Source organism: Parus major, chromosome 4, assembly GCF_001522545.3.
Source record: "Parus major isolate Abel chromosome 4, Parus_major1.1, whole genome shotgun sequence".
NCBI lineage: Eukaryota > Metazoa > Chordata > Aves > Passeriformes > Paridae > Parus > Parus major.
Genome location: NC_031771.1, coordinates 45801178 through 45815828, shown reverse-complemented (window position 1 = coordinate 45815828; position 14651 = coordinate 45801178). Strand labels below are relative to the sequence as shown.

Sequence of the window (14651 nt, the reverse complement as noted above, 5' to 3'; positions counted from 1 at the left end):
TCTGCTCTGCTCTGCCCTGCCCTGCTCTGCCCTCTCTGCCCTCCCCTCCCCACCGCCCACCACAGAGCGCACCTGCCCGCCGCACCGCTCCGCCGCCCGCCCCGGAGGCTCCCGTAGCCGCTGCGGGATGCGGCCAGCCTTCCGGAAACGCTTCCCAGCCCGCTGCGCTTACCCAGGAAACGATTCCGGCCGCCGGCCGCCGCCGCCCCTCCTCTCCCTCCGCCCCGGCCGCCGCCCAGAGCCGCGGCCCGCAGGGTGCCGGCCGGGCCGGGCGGGGCGAGGCGGGGCGAGGGGGCGATGGGCGCCATGTCGTGTGGGCCCCCGGCGGGGCCTGCTCCCGCCCCGCCTGGGCCGGGCCGCACCGCTCCCATCAGAGCAGATGCACGTCTCAGAAGGAGTAGAGGTTTTGTGTGTGTGTGTGTGAGGCAGGTCTAAGCCCTGGAAAAAAAAAAAAAAAAAAAAAATTCTTTTTCTCCTTAGGGGAAAAAAAAGGGTCTGGCTCGTGCTTGGCAAGTGTAGTAACGCCCGTATCAAGGTGAGGGAGTGCCTCCTAAAATGCCACCTGCTATATCCCTGTGCTCCTCTGACAACAGTGAGAGGCAGAAAAGTAGACAGATAGGTAGCCAACCAAGTAGGCTGGGAAGCCCTAGAAGAAGATTTTATCACTCCCTACAATTACGTGAAAGGAGGTCAGGGTTGGTCACTTCTCCCAGGTGAAAAGCAATAAAACAAGAAGAAAGCCTCAAGTTGCACCATGGGAGGTTAGTGCTGGATATTAAGGAAAATTTCTTCTCTGAATGAATGGTTGTTAAGCATTGGAACAGGCTGCACAGGGAAATGGTGGAATTACCATCCCTGGAGATACTTAGAAGGATGAGTAGTTTTGGTATTTGGGGATGTGGTTAAGTGTCAGACTTGGCAGTGCCGGTTTAATGACTGGTCTTTAAGATCTTAGGTATCTTTTCCAGCTCTAACACTTGTATGTTTCTGTGATCCGAAGAATGGGTTGTTTTTCACACTGGATATGGGCACCAAGTAGTTACATGGCAGGGAGTTAAAGACCCACATGGCTGGAGAACATTAGCAAGCTCCTCTGGTCATGGATTAATGGAGTGTGCTTGGCATCAGCGTAGTGCTCCAGGCAGCTGTGTTCTGGTGGTTCTCAAAACTCAAGTTGCCAGTTAGAATGGAAAAGAAGGAGGTGTTCTCATATGTGGAAAACAAACAAGTAAAGAATAGGCCTGGCAACTTCACTGCTCTAACCTACATGCACTGCAATAGGATTATGGTTCAGATATAATCTCTAGACACATCTTGAGATGGATGAGTAGAGAATCACAGCAACATCCCAGACAGTTAGAAATGAGGTTTAATAAAGCACAGGCGTAGGAAGAGATTTCTGTTTAATGCCTTCCAAATATGTGGAATATTGTCTGTTCTGTCAAGCTAGGCATTTGAGATTGCGGGGGAAGAAATTGGTCATTGCTAAAGCAAATGTTCAACATAAGATGGTTGTTCAGTGGAAAGTATGCAATAGAACTTTTACTTCTACACCTTCTAACACTTTTAGGAGGTCCCTGAAACAGCGGATGCAAAACAATCAACAGTAAAATAGTGGCATATTGAAGTGACTTAAGATGTATAATGAGGTCAAAGGAGTCTATTACAATAATGAAATTGGCATCTCATACATTTTCTTACATGTTCTTGTAAATGTAAACACATTTAGTAGTCCTATTGATGTGCCCAAGCCTACTTTAAAATTTATCCTACCTTTTATAACAGCAAATCTATTTATCTGCAAGAGATGATTTTTCCTATGCATTCCATAGCTTTCTGTACTTTGTTCCCTGCCTTTACAATTATGTTCCTGGTAATAACAGAACACTCATGAACTGAGAACAATTTAAAGGATCATTAAGATTAATAGCAATATTATTTTTTTAATTAGAAATGCTTATTAACATCCACCAGCCTAAAGAACTGAAAAAAAATATTTGTAATTATAAGTAGTACACTGATGAACAAGAAGAAATGACAGTTAGGTGAAGACGTATGACAGGCAAAGTAATTCAGAGCAAAGCACCTAGAAATTGTACTTTAATATTTAATAACTTACTCTTAAATGTATTGTTCTTTTGTGTAGTGTTACCCCCTTTTTCCATTTGTCTTAAAATTGGACATGATTTAATCTCCTAACACTTTTATAGGCTAGAACTCACATTTTAATTGATATTTTTAGATTCAAGGCTATGATGATCACCCAAAAAAGCCCCCAAATAGTTAAAATGGTCTGTAATAAAATTGTGTTATCGTGATCAGTTTCAGAAGGACCAATGACCTACTGAAACATCCAAAGGTGATTCATCAAATTCCAGCATTTGAAAATCAAGTTTCTTCCCTCTTTAACATAGCACAGCAACCAGCAGGAGGGAAAGCTTTTATGCTTTGACAGCATACTGGAGAAGAACTCTCCCTGGAATATGCATTATATCTACTGAAGAGATGCAAGACAACTAGCAGGTTACCAAGATTATTAGTGAATAGCCTATTAATAAATTTCCCTGACAGAAATGCTCAGGCAAGATACTCAGAAATTCATGTTCCTTTAATAAAGTGTGATGACACTGCACTGTGGTTTTCACTATGTGGTTAGAGTTATGATTAGTATTTAGTTACATAGTAACTGTATAATATATAATATATTATATCTATATAATGCACTTTGGATTGCAATATAATAAAAATTAAGCGGTGCCATAAAAAGGAACAAAATAAGGCATTTCATATACATCCTAAATGGGCAGTTGCACAATACAGTCGCTTCTTGGAAATATTTCTGTATGGATGCAGTGTTTGCCTAGGCTTAACAAATCTCATCAAATATTTCATATAATTTTTGGAAGGGATCCACAAGGATAATCAAAGTCCAAAGTTGGACACCTACTCTTTTACTTAACAGACAAATGTCTTGTGGAATACTGTTTATAAACAACAGTGGGAAAAAAAGAGAGGCCTTTCTGTATTATCAGCTCATACAAAAAGAATTTCATTATCATCTTGCTGTTCCTGTGTGTGTGAACTATTGACTGCAAGTTTATTTTGGTCAAAATCTCTCCAACTTTGCGACAGGGAATGACAGTCCGTAGGAATCTCCATTGGCAAGAAAACCTCTGCAACTGACCTTCTCCACTGCCACATGGGTTTGCAGGCCTTGCAAACAGTGAATGGCTGTGCCCCAGGTGTGCTCTGAGGAGGAGCTCACAGTTTCTCCCCTGCTTTATTCCATGTAGCAGCTTTTTACTTGTGAGTTAGTCTCCGTGTAGAGGGAAAATTACAGTCTGTGATGATCCCATCTCGAGAAACTCGTCTCTCCTACTGCAGTGGACACTAGGAAAGTGGTGACTATGAAATAAGCAAGGCTACCATCTAGTGGTGCCACTGCACTTCCATGGCGCAGGGAAATGTACACCATCTTTGGCTGAATTTATTGATCCTAAACGCAGAAATTTAACTAAGAAAATTCAGTTACAGCAGAATGGTTGGAACACTTTCTCTAGTATTTTCACACAGCTACATTGTCTCCATTTTAAATACAAAATCAAACCATTTTCCAGAAAAAGCAAAAACCACCACACACAGTGTACCTGCAGCTGGGAGATTTAAGAATTAGACTCTTAGCATGTAATTTTTTAATTACAGGCTTGAATATGATTGGAAGATTCAGTCCCCTAGATACATTGCTTCTCAGTAACTGTGTGAAAGCATGTATCACTCCCATTATTTTGAATTCCTGTCTCCTTAGTGGTCCCTGGGCTAGCATATAGTGAAAGGTTAATTCTGCCATGAACAAAGTTCCCTGAGTTATTCTATGGAGAAGCAAAGGCCAGAAGACATCAGTCCCAGATAAGATTATTCCAGTAGCTAAATCAAACCAGAAACTAAATCAAGGCCTCCTGCTATATTCATGGAGCCCTCTCCCATTTTCTGTATTAACTGTCTCAGGCACATTGCCACTACCTTAATGAAGGCTGTATGGGAGCAAGTGCAAGTGGAGCAATTTGCAGGCTATCAGTTCCCTGATATCTTGGCATGCCAAGCAAGGCAGAATGATGATTTTGAAGTTTCTCTCTAGCTCTTCAGGAATGCACAGCCTTGCTTCCAGGAGTGGTTGTAAAGTAATTATAAATGATCTCTTGGACATCTGTCTAAATGTAATTCTCTGATCTCTCCTTTCTCTGCCTGTTACACAGTGGTATACTGGGATTTCCTATAGGGAGGATGAAGGAAAGGTGGCCTGATCTGACTGGACCCCAGGAATATAAACTCCTTGGCTATGTGGTGAATTTACTCAGCCCACCCACTCATCCAAACAGGGACAGCTCCATTTTTTTATTATTTCCAGCAGGTTCTGAGCAGTGTGAGCAGGGTGACTGTGTTTGCTCACAATAACCATATTTGAATACCAACTGACCACTGTAGGTAAACAGTCCATTTGGGACTTCCTTCTAGCTGGAACAGCCAGGTGGGGGAAAGATGCTGTTTGTAACAAAAAAGCTGCTATTAATGCAGAGTTTCTAGATGCTACAGAAGCTGCTTAGGCACTGCTAGAAGCCAGTAGCTGATTTCAGAGCTGACTTTTCTGCAAACTCCGCTTACTCTTTTATGTGGCTCTGGTGGACAAAAATACTCGAAAGCTGCCACAGAGAAAGGCCTGTAATTATAGGTAGTCAGATAAAGAGAATAGCTCACACTTTCAAAGCTGACATCTAGCTAGATTTTCTTGCCTTGGCTGCTTAGAACGGGACCTATAGCCCTGATGGGTGCTGAAACATATGATCACTAATATTTTCCTACAACTGAGAAATAGGAATACAACAGAGATTTTTGTAATGTAGGTTTCATTTTAGACTATAAATATTTTGTTGTTCAAACAGCATATAATGAAGCACAATTTCTAAGTTTTAGGAAAATACCTCTCCATTGCCAGCAACTGCTGGGCTTCAGGCCTTCTGCTCTGGCATGCTGGAGCTTTCCCTGGAAGAACTTCACTGCAGGGTCTGCCCCACAGGCAGCCAAGGATGATGTATCAGTACAGCTCCCTGTGAGGCAGTCAGGAAAGCCATGTTTCAGGCCAGAATGGCTGACCCATTCATGATACATATGGTTTGAGAAACCTGCCACATATAGTTGAAGGTGTTGCTGCCCATGGCAGGAGGTTTGAGACTTCTCTCAAAGATTTTTTGAATAGTCTTGGGAATTGGAAAGGTCACAGTTGACTGGAAACTGGCAAATGTTGTTCCAACTTTCAAGAAGGGCAAGAAGGATGACCTTAGGTACTACAGACCTGTCATTCTAACTTCTGTGCCTGGTAAAATTATGGAGAAAATTATTCTGGGAGTTCTTAAAAAACACATGAAGGACAACATGGTCATTTGTCACAGCCAGCATGTCTTCATGAGGGGACAGTCCTGTTTCACTAACTTAATTTGCTTTTATGACAAGTTAACTCACCTAGGTAATCAAGGGAAGCCAGTTGATGCAACCCTTTTGGATTTCAGTAAAGCTTTCCATAGTGTCTCTCAAGTATCCTTCTGGACTAAATGTCCTGCACACAGCTGAATAAACGCATCATGGGATGGGTGTCACGAGTCAGGTGCAAAGGGTTGCAGTGAATGGGGTGACATCAGACTGGGGACCTGTCACTAGTGGGGTTCCACATGGCTCTAATTTAGAGCCAGTGCTCTTCAATGTACTTATAATTGACTTGGACACAGGACCTGAAAGTAAGTTTACCAACAGTTCTAAATTGTGAGAGTTGTTGACTCCCTGGAAGGTAGAGCAGTCCTGCATAGAGACATCAGCAAATTAGAGTGCTGAACAATCACCAAGTGTATGAAGTTTCACAGGGTAAGTGATGGATTCTGCACCTGCACATACAAACTGGAGGATGAGATGATAGCAAGTAACACCTTGGAAAGAGACCTCTGTGTCCTGGTCAGTGGAAAGGTGAACATGAGTTCAGTTCAGCAGTGCCCTGGCAGCCAGGAGGGCCAAGCTTGTCCTGGGGGGCATCAGGCACAGCATTGCCAGCCAGGCAAGGATTGTTCCACTCTGTTCTGCACTGGTGCAGCCTCAACTTAAATATTGTGTGCAGTTTTGGTCACCACAATACAAGAAGGATATAAAGCTATTAGAGAGTGTCCAAAGGAGGACTATGGAGATTGGTGAAGGGTCTTGAGGGAGAGCCATACGAGAGCACCTGAGGGCACTTGGTCTGTTCAGCCTGGAGAAGAGGACACTGAGGGGAGACCTCATCACAATATACAACTTCCTCATGAGGGGAAGAGGAGGGGCAGACACTGATCTCTTCTCTGTGGTGACCAGTGACAGAACTTGAGGAAATAGCATGAAGCTGGGTCAGGGGAGATTTAAGCTGGATATTAGAAAAAGGTTCTTCACCCAGCACATGATTGGGCACTGGAACAGGCTCTCCAGAGAAGTGGTCACAGCACCAAGCCTGATAGATTTCAAGAAATGTTTGGAAAATGTTCTCAGACACATGGTGTAATTATTGGGGTTGTCCTGTGCAGGGCTAGGAGTTGGACTTTGATGATCCTTATGGGTTTCTTCCAACTCAGAATATTCTACAATTCTGTCATCCTTACTGGATGATCTTTAAGGCTTCTTCCAACCCAAACCACTCTAGAATTCTATGGTTCTATGTTATGCATATATATACATTCACACCCACTAATACACATTAAGAGGTACAGAAAGCTAAGATAAAGTTGGAAACACTAGGTTTGCTAACAGCAGAAGGTCAGTGCTTTGTCTCTGAAACAAGAGAGACAAAAGTCCAGTGCCTAATGTCCTAAATACAACTAGAAAAGCCCAGGCTGCAAATGCACTCAATGGGAATTTTGCCCTACGTGTATAAACATACACAGGAAAGAGCAGCGTGTTTTGCGTTTATATTTGCAACTGTAGAATGTGATAGAGTCCCATTGTTTTTCTGATCCATAGTGTAGTTTCCCTCGCAATCTAAATATTTTTCTCCACTGAGACAGAGATTTGTTTCAGCATGCATATACATAATCTAAACTCCTCCACTAAAACAGTATGGCTCAAGGTCCAAACGATGGTGTTCTTCATACCAACATGTGCTTTAATAAATTCAAAACAGCACTTGTTAAACTGATCAGAAAAGAAGTTTCTCTATCAGTGACAAACACTGTCTAAACACTTCTCTAACATTTGGAAATATTATCCTTCTTGTGTAGTGTGAAAAAATTCCTGAAGCAGAGAGTGAAAAAAAATCCTCCCTTTCTCAGCACAGCTGGTGCTCTGAGAGCAGCGTCTGAAGATGCACAGGAGGCATTATAGTGTTAGGTTCTAGGAGTGGCTGGGTCAAAGGCAGCTTGGAAGGGCTGATGTTTCCTGACTGGATTTGTTTCACCGTGTTTTTAATGTTAATTGCTTGCAGTTCAGCCAAGACTAACCTTCCACCAGCCACATCCCCAGCAGTGTCAGAGCAGCTAGGCCCCTGCGCTGCTGCATCGCCCAGCTAGTAAGAGCAGCACGTACAGGACAACTGTTTTGCATTAGCAAGACTCTGGGTGGTCATCATGTGTAAAACACTTGGTGTCAGCATTATAATTTAACCAAAAGGTTATGTTCTGCCAGATGTACTTCTGGAAAGTGGCTATAAATGTAAGGTTAAGTCTCTTATTCTTACACATTTTGAAATCAAAGACTTGACTTGTAAGTACAAGGGAATAACTACTGTTATTTGTAATTAAAATAGGAATTTGTACAGCAAAGACTTTGGAGATCTTGTTGCCTAAAAACCACAATCTGCTAGCATGACTAAGGGATGCATTTCATGCTTCTATATGCTGTTACAGGGTAGAGAAGCAAGAGCAGCTCAGATCTAGGTCTGTAAGTCTTTTTATCTACCATGGTCACAGTGTGAAGGAGGCAAAGCTATGCTGCTCTGAGTCACTTCTGAGTCACTGCCCTGACAAGCTGGCACACCAAGTATGTCTAGAGTCTAGGAACTCTAAGGTATGCCTTAGGAATGATTAAGAAGCTGAAGTTTGACACTGTCTCAGATGTATAAAATTTCCTTCCCGTGTAGCCCACTTCAGGATGGGACTAGCTAGGCAGGCTCAGGGCAGACTCAGGACAATTCAGGGACCCCAGACTCTTGGCTTCACTCACTGAATTGGCAGCAGCTCTGTGCCAACATCACTCCCCAGGTGAACTGTCTCCAACAGAAGAACCATGCTTAAGCATCTCATAGATTGTCTGCAGCTAAAGCTTTAGATCAGAGCACTTTAATTAAAAACAAAATCCTCATGCTTCTCAAGAATGTGCACATGTAGATTAGGAAACTAGTCCTTTGGCACAAATTAGTGTAAATATTGTGCTACATCTGTCCTTGTTGATGTGTAGGAGTTCAGGGTCATTTTTGTTATGCAAGTGCAGATTTTAGAGAACATATTAAGCTGAGCACAACTTATTTCAGAATTTCTGTAAGTGGGGGTGAACATATATATAGAGATCAGGTGGAGACAGTTGACCAGAAGACTACTCACAAGATATAAAAAGAATACAGGACCATGTCAGTTATGTGGAAAAAGCAATCATCTTTCAGGATCCTGTGACTAAGTTAGCTGAAAAAAAAAAACCCATCGGGGACTTAGGATTTTTTTAAAATTTATTTATTTATTTATTTATTTTCATGAAGTTGTTCACTGATTTCAAGTGTCAACTACTTTAAATTCTTCTTACGGCCTCCATTTGCATAAAAAAGACAAGATGAAGGAATGCCTTTTACATCTGCCCATCGCTATCTTGGCAGACTAAAGTCTGCTTTTCCTTCTCCTCAGAAGATAGCTGATATCTAGGACATAGTCTAAGATGGTTTGTTGTGCTGACCTGGAGTAGTTACAAGATCTCACAGTAAACCCCCTGCACACAGGAGTCCTTGTCTAACACGTGCCTCTGTTGTCAAGCAAGCTAGACAAGCCCCTTTTTCTTTTTTCTTCAACAAACACAAAACCCCTTGCTATTCCCTTCTGGTAGAGCCATATTTCTCCCTTCTTCATTCAACAACAGGCTAGCCAATTTCTTCATTCTCTCCTCACATTTCCCCCAGAAACATCAAAGCTACACTAGCGTGTACAGAGAAAGCAGGTGACAATAGGCTTGATCCAGAAGTTCAATCCTCAGCAGCTCCTTAAAGCATGTATTCTGCTCTTTCCCTGAAAAGGTTTAAATTTAGAGGTTGGAGACTGCTGACATAAAGAGGTATTTGGGAGGTGGCTGTGCCTTTCCCTCAGCACCCCATAAGCCTGAGGAAGTGGTCCTCTACTACTGTAAAAGTACTACTGAGTCAATGTCTTGATATCCTTTCAACTGACTGACAACACTTCTTATCTCTTCTTGTCTTCTGCTACTCTCCTCCCGCTTAAAAGTGGATAGTGCTCCAGAGCTGATTTGAAGTAGCCTTTTATTTTGTTTCACAAGAAACTCATCCTGTCTAAGGTAAGCTCTTCCAGCAGCCCCAGAGCTCAGGGAGAGTTTAATGCTTTTTAGGTGCTGTTGTATGGCTAGAGAGCATTTAGGAACAAATCTAAGGATAGGCTTTGCTAAGTTGTTACAGAAGAAACTGAAGACTGCAGGGGAGAAGCAGACTGGGGTCACCCCAGGATGGCCTGGCACAATACAGTGCTTGGAAAGAGGCACAGTGTTGTACTAGAGGGTGTATTACAAGAGTCAAGTGCTGCTATTTATGTCTCTCACAACTAGTAGTTTAAAACACATGGCTCTTCCTGTTTTATTTTGTGCCTATTAATCTGAGGAAAGCATTCTTTGGATGAAAATGTAAGTAGGTATGCAAGTCCTAAGTACAGATCATCCAAGTATTACATCAAAATTAAAATTCATTATTATTAGCTATTAAATATATTATGCTAAATCACTGCACAGAACCAGGACCTCTTGAAATGTATATTTTGTACATATATCTCTAGATAAAAGCACTAATCCTAAGAATGTTTAAGTCAACAAAACAAAGAACAAGGAAGCAGGGATTGTTCTCTTCTACAGGGCTAGAAGGATAGATTATTCCTGCCTGTAGAGGAAAAAGGATAGATTGCTAACATCACCAAAGAAAGCATTTCAGGGAAAGGAGACAGATGCTGATTGCCCAGGTGCCAGTATACTGTCTTTCTTATCCTTTGAGACAAGCCTTGCAAGCTTTCATATCTTTCATAACCAGATGGTGTATCATTTAATTTGAAACCAAGAGACCCTTGCCAACAGTGATGTCCTTCCTAACTTTCTTTGTGAAAAGAGGAAAAAGTCACTCTCTGTTTGTCCTACTTCTACTGTGAAACAAAGCATGCTAATGCTGTGCTTCTGATAGACACCATCACTGTTTGGTAGACATGATTTTGTATAGGAATGATGAATTGTCAGCATCCTGCCAGACAGATCTGAAATCAAGGAAACCATAGCTGCACTCTTTAGAACTGAGGCTCTCAAGGCAAAAATTCAAAGCTACATTTCAGCAGTTTAACACTTCCACCTACAGACTTCCAGAACAGCTCTTGCATTCTGTAGAACACATTCTTTACCTGCTGGTGGACTTGGCTGTAGTTCAGAGCAATTGCAGAGTCACTGCTAGCAGTCAATACACACAAAGGCAGTCCTTGGCAGAGCAGCCCCTTTCATCAGCCTGACAGTTTTACCTGCACTGCTTCTGTTACCCCTCTCCAGCTGGTCTTCATCTCAGGTCAGACCCGGAGTTCACATCCTTCAGTATGTCTCCACCTCATAAGCCATTAATTATTCCATCTCCTAGCCAAAATATATGCTTCTTGAGGATGAGGGAATACAAAAACATACATTTCCAACCTTTACATTAAGTAAAGAAAGATTTGGGCTTTTTTTCCCACATTCAGCATTCAGCCCTGAGCTGCTTTGAATTTCTTCCATTTGCAAGTCTGCTGCTTGACAGTTGAGATGTTTCAGCCCAGAGGTCCTGGCCCATGGACCTGGAGAGCAGCAGCTGACAGCCAGATGCTGAGTAGTGACTGGACTTAAACTTCCCTGCATGCTGGGCTGCATGACTTGCAGTCACCAAGACTCCTCACATAAGTATTTAAATTAATCTGGATGCAATTCAGAAACAAACAGATGTCTCTCTTCCTGTTCCAATCTTTCATGGACCCAGGCTCTCTATAAAAGCACTCAATTGCTAGGCCTATTGATCCCTCTGATCTTCTAATTAAAGGCTGGGGCAGTCTCATGCAGGAATTGCTGCTGTGCTACAATTTACCAGAAGAGAAGGGGGGTGATATTATAGTCTTCTCTATGAAGATATATATATATATATATATATATATATATGTATGTATGTATATATAGACTGTATATATCTGACTGCAGTCAGATCCCCGACACCCACTGTCCCTGCAGTGGTCCCAGATATGTTTTATATTTGATACCTTGTGACACAGGTTGTGGTTGGGATGAAATTGGTTTTCTTCATAGCACCTGTCATAATGCTGTATTTTAGATCTGCATTAGGGTTAGGATTAGGATTTAGAGCAGCATAATCCTACCATTCCAGGTACACATTTGTTCCATCCACACCTTTCTCTCTGGGCCACAGCTTCAGCCCAGAGCTGTCATTAGAGCAAGGGTTGAGACTCACAAAGTTTCTGGTTTCAGGGATGCTGTCACAGCAGGAGCTCCATGCCAAAGGGAGCATGGCACTGCATCAACATTGCTACATCCACATGCAAGGATGCTGCATATGTGTGTAAATCAATCTCTCTCAAGCACACTGCTATGGTAAAACTGAGCTAACTGCAGGATTTACCTCAGGCAGGATTTAGTCTCAGGCAGGATTTATCCCCAAGCCAGCAGAGGTGCTTACAGTAAGTCAGCACAGTTATCTCAAACACCTTCTACTCCCTGTAGGGTAAATGCAAATGTGCAGTTACCAGGAGAATGGTGACATGTAGTAAATCCTGTGGCTCCAGCACCTGCACAACCATGTACCTGCATCCTGCTGCCCTGGGCAGCCAGCTACAGACAATAATTGTTTGTTTTGAAGGTAGGGAGTAGAGGGGATTAAGGAGATTTCCAGGAATGGGTTTAGTACCTTCTTTTGGGAAGTGAGTCATTATAAGAAAATGAAGAAAAGCACGTGTCTGAGGTGGTTGCTAGACAGGTGAGGATACTGCAGAAGATGTGGGCTTGGACTGCCTCAGGGCTTGGATTTTGGCAGGACAATAGGAAAACTATTTTCTAAAGAATAGTATACAGCCTCAGTTTCCATTTTGGGAGCTCTGCATTGTCAGAGGCCAGCTTTGCCTCCTTCACTACCTTACTTGTTATAGGTACTTTTGTTTGGAGATCCTCTGAACTCAGGAACAGGCCTTAATTATAGGTCTAGTTCTTACGTAAACCTTCAACTGGTGAATACTGACACCAAAGCCAATATCTAAGAGAAAGCAATCTGCCAAAAGATCATATATGTGGCAAAGATTCCTCTGTCCACACTTTCTAGATTAGACATCTGAGCAAAACCTTAACACTGTGAACAGTGTTGAACACCGCAAGTACTATGACTGCAAAGTACCAGTCACTTTTCCAGGTGAGTATTTATTTTACTGCAGTAATGGAAATTAATTGGGTTGAATGTGTTAGGCACATCTATCTTCTGCTCTGAAGAAAGATGGTCCAAAGACTTCCTTCATCTTTGCAATGAGATGGATGGGGACTGCCTATGACACAGCTTTTACTTCTTATGCGACTTTCTGGAGACTGGCATCTTTATGCAACAGTAGCAGCTTTAGAAGTTTGATGTTGTTACACTTACTCTTTATTTTAAAATTAGTGTTTTGATAGATTTGACAGATTCTTCCATAGAAACAGTTCTGCTATCACTTCCTGCATTCTGTACATGGTATGCAGAGCCCGAAATTACACTTGAACAACTGTTTGCAGTCTCTCTCAGCAGCCTAGACACAGGAGCCATCCCAGGGATGACTAACCTAGGGATCTAAGCACTGCCATGGCTGAGGCAGGCTGAAGTTCTAATGATCATTTGCTACTGCACAATTCAGAAATAGGATTTTCTTGCCTTTTTTAGCCTTTTCTTTTGTAGGCTGCAAGATGAGTGTTTTGCTGTCCTCTCAGAGAAGCTGCATGCAGACTCTCCTACATATCTGTCAGGGACCACTAGCGTTAGACTTACTCATTCGAGCTCCTTTGATATCCTTGCATCTTACAGTGCATTTGGAGTTCATCATAAAAAGAAAGATAGTCAAAGATGCCATATATAGAATTAATATTTTGGGACAATTTTAGTTTTCTTATAGGCATCAAAGACTGTTTTCAGCTACAGTAATGGGGGAAAAAAACCCCAGAAATAAATGAGACTGTCATTTACTTTCCCCTGTCCTCCCCAGAAATCTTTGGTTTTGAACAGTATGTACTGCTCTTCCCTTTACTGTGATAGACTAAATCACAGGATCATGGGGTACTTCAGGAAGGGGTCTCAGGATTTCTCTAGACCAGCCTCCTGGTCAAGGCATGATCAGCTATAAGATCAGAGAAAGTTGCTCAAGGTTTTATCCTGTCCAGAAACAACCCAGCTTAGGCCACAAAATACAAAGACCGCCTTACTATTCTGTTTCATCTTCACTAAGTCTTGTTATAGGAAGAACTAGTATGAGACGGCATCTTGAACCGTTTATGGCCATATTTCAAAGATTAACTCTAGGTTTTTTTCCCAAGGAGTTCATGGTAAACCGAGTAATGTTGATGAATATTCTCAGTTCAAAAATGCATGTGTGCAACCACCTGATGTGAATGATTCCCCACTAAATGACAGTGCAGTAGACCTAAAGTTAATTTAAATCTGCTTGAAATCAGGCAGGCACTTAGAAATTTTGCTGTGTTGGGGCCCAAATTGTTCTGAAACATGGTGAAAAACCAAAGGAAGAAAGTCATCAAAATCAAACAGACTGCAGACATTCAGCTGACTCTTTTGTTCAGTATTTGCATTGTTTGAAAGACAACTGTGAAGCATCTCGCTTGTCCACAAGGCTCCCATCAGGCTGTTTACCAGTAAAATCTGAAAAGCTGTTGGGAGTCCACGTGATTAGTGCTGGTATTTTGAGCAGGTTGGTTTTGTTTCCTTGTTCTAGACATGTTCTAGTCCAAAGACATTGTGCACAGAAACTGTCAGGTCATGAATAAAAGATAAAAAGCCCGCTATTTTTTAACCAGGTTCACTAGACTTGTTCAAGGGTTGGTCCAAATGCAGAGATACAATCAGCACACAGGACACTTTCATGTCAGATATATCATACTGGAAATTTAAAAAAAAGCGTTTAATGATTTTGTTGAATATCAAAACCATTGTATACTTTACGCAACATACACAGAACAGGGCCTGGCGCTTAGGAGCTGCCAGGCACATAAATGTAGACTTGGGTTTTCGGGATGCACGGAGCCCAAGGCCTGGGCTGATGGTGAAGAAACCTGTTGCCCTGGGTGATGCCAGCCGCTTGCCCACGCTGCCGGCCCGCTTCCAGCACTTTCTCCACGCCAACGTCAGAGGG

At 42.3% G+C, this 14651-nt stretch overlaps 2 protein-coding genes across 7 annotated transcripts in view; one reads left to right on the top strand and one right to left on the bottom strand.

Annotated features, from left to right (window-relative positions):
- Positions 1-173, bottom strand: part of APBB2 (amyloid beta precursor protein binding family B member 2) — a 162364-nt gene extending 162191 nt beyond the window's left edge. For 5 of the 6 annotated variants that reach the window (XM_015624830.2, XM_015624838.2, XM_015624839.2 and 2 more), the window contains exon 1: positions 73-173. The gene's annotated coding sequence lies outside the window, so the exon portion shown is untranslated. The remainder of the gene's footprint in view (positions 1-72) is intronic. The other variant, XM_015624834.3, reaches the window with a different exon arrangement.
- A 14385-nt stretch (positions 174-14558) lies between these two features.
- The window catches only part of UCHL1 (ubiquitin C-terminal hydrolase L1), a 5063-nt gene continuing 4970 nt past the window's right edge, over positions 14559-14651 (top strand). The window contains exon 1 of the mRNA XM_033513896.1: positions 14559-14642. Within this exon, the coding sequence (XP_033369787.1) occupies positions 14559-14642 (84 nt within the window). The remainder of the gene's footprint in view (positions 14643-14651) is intronic.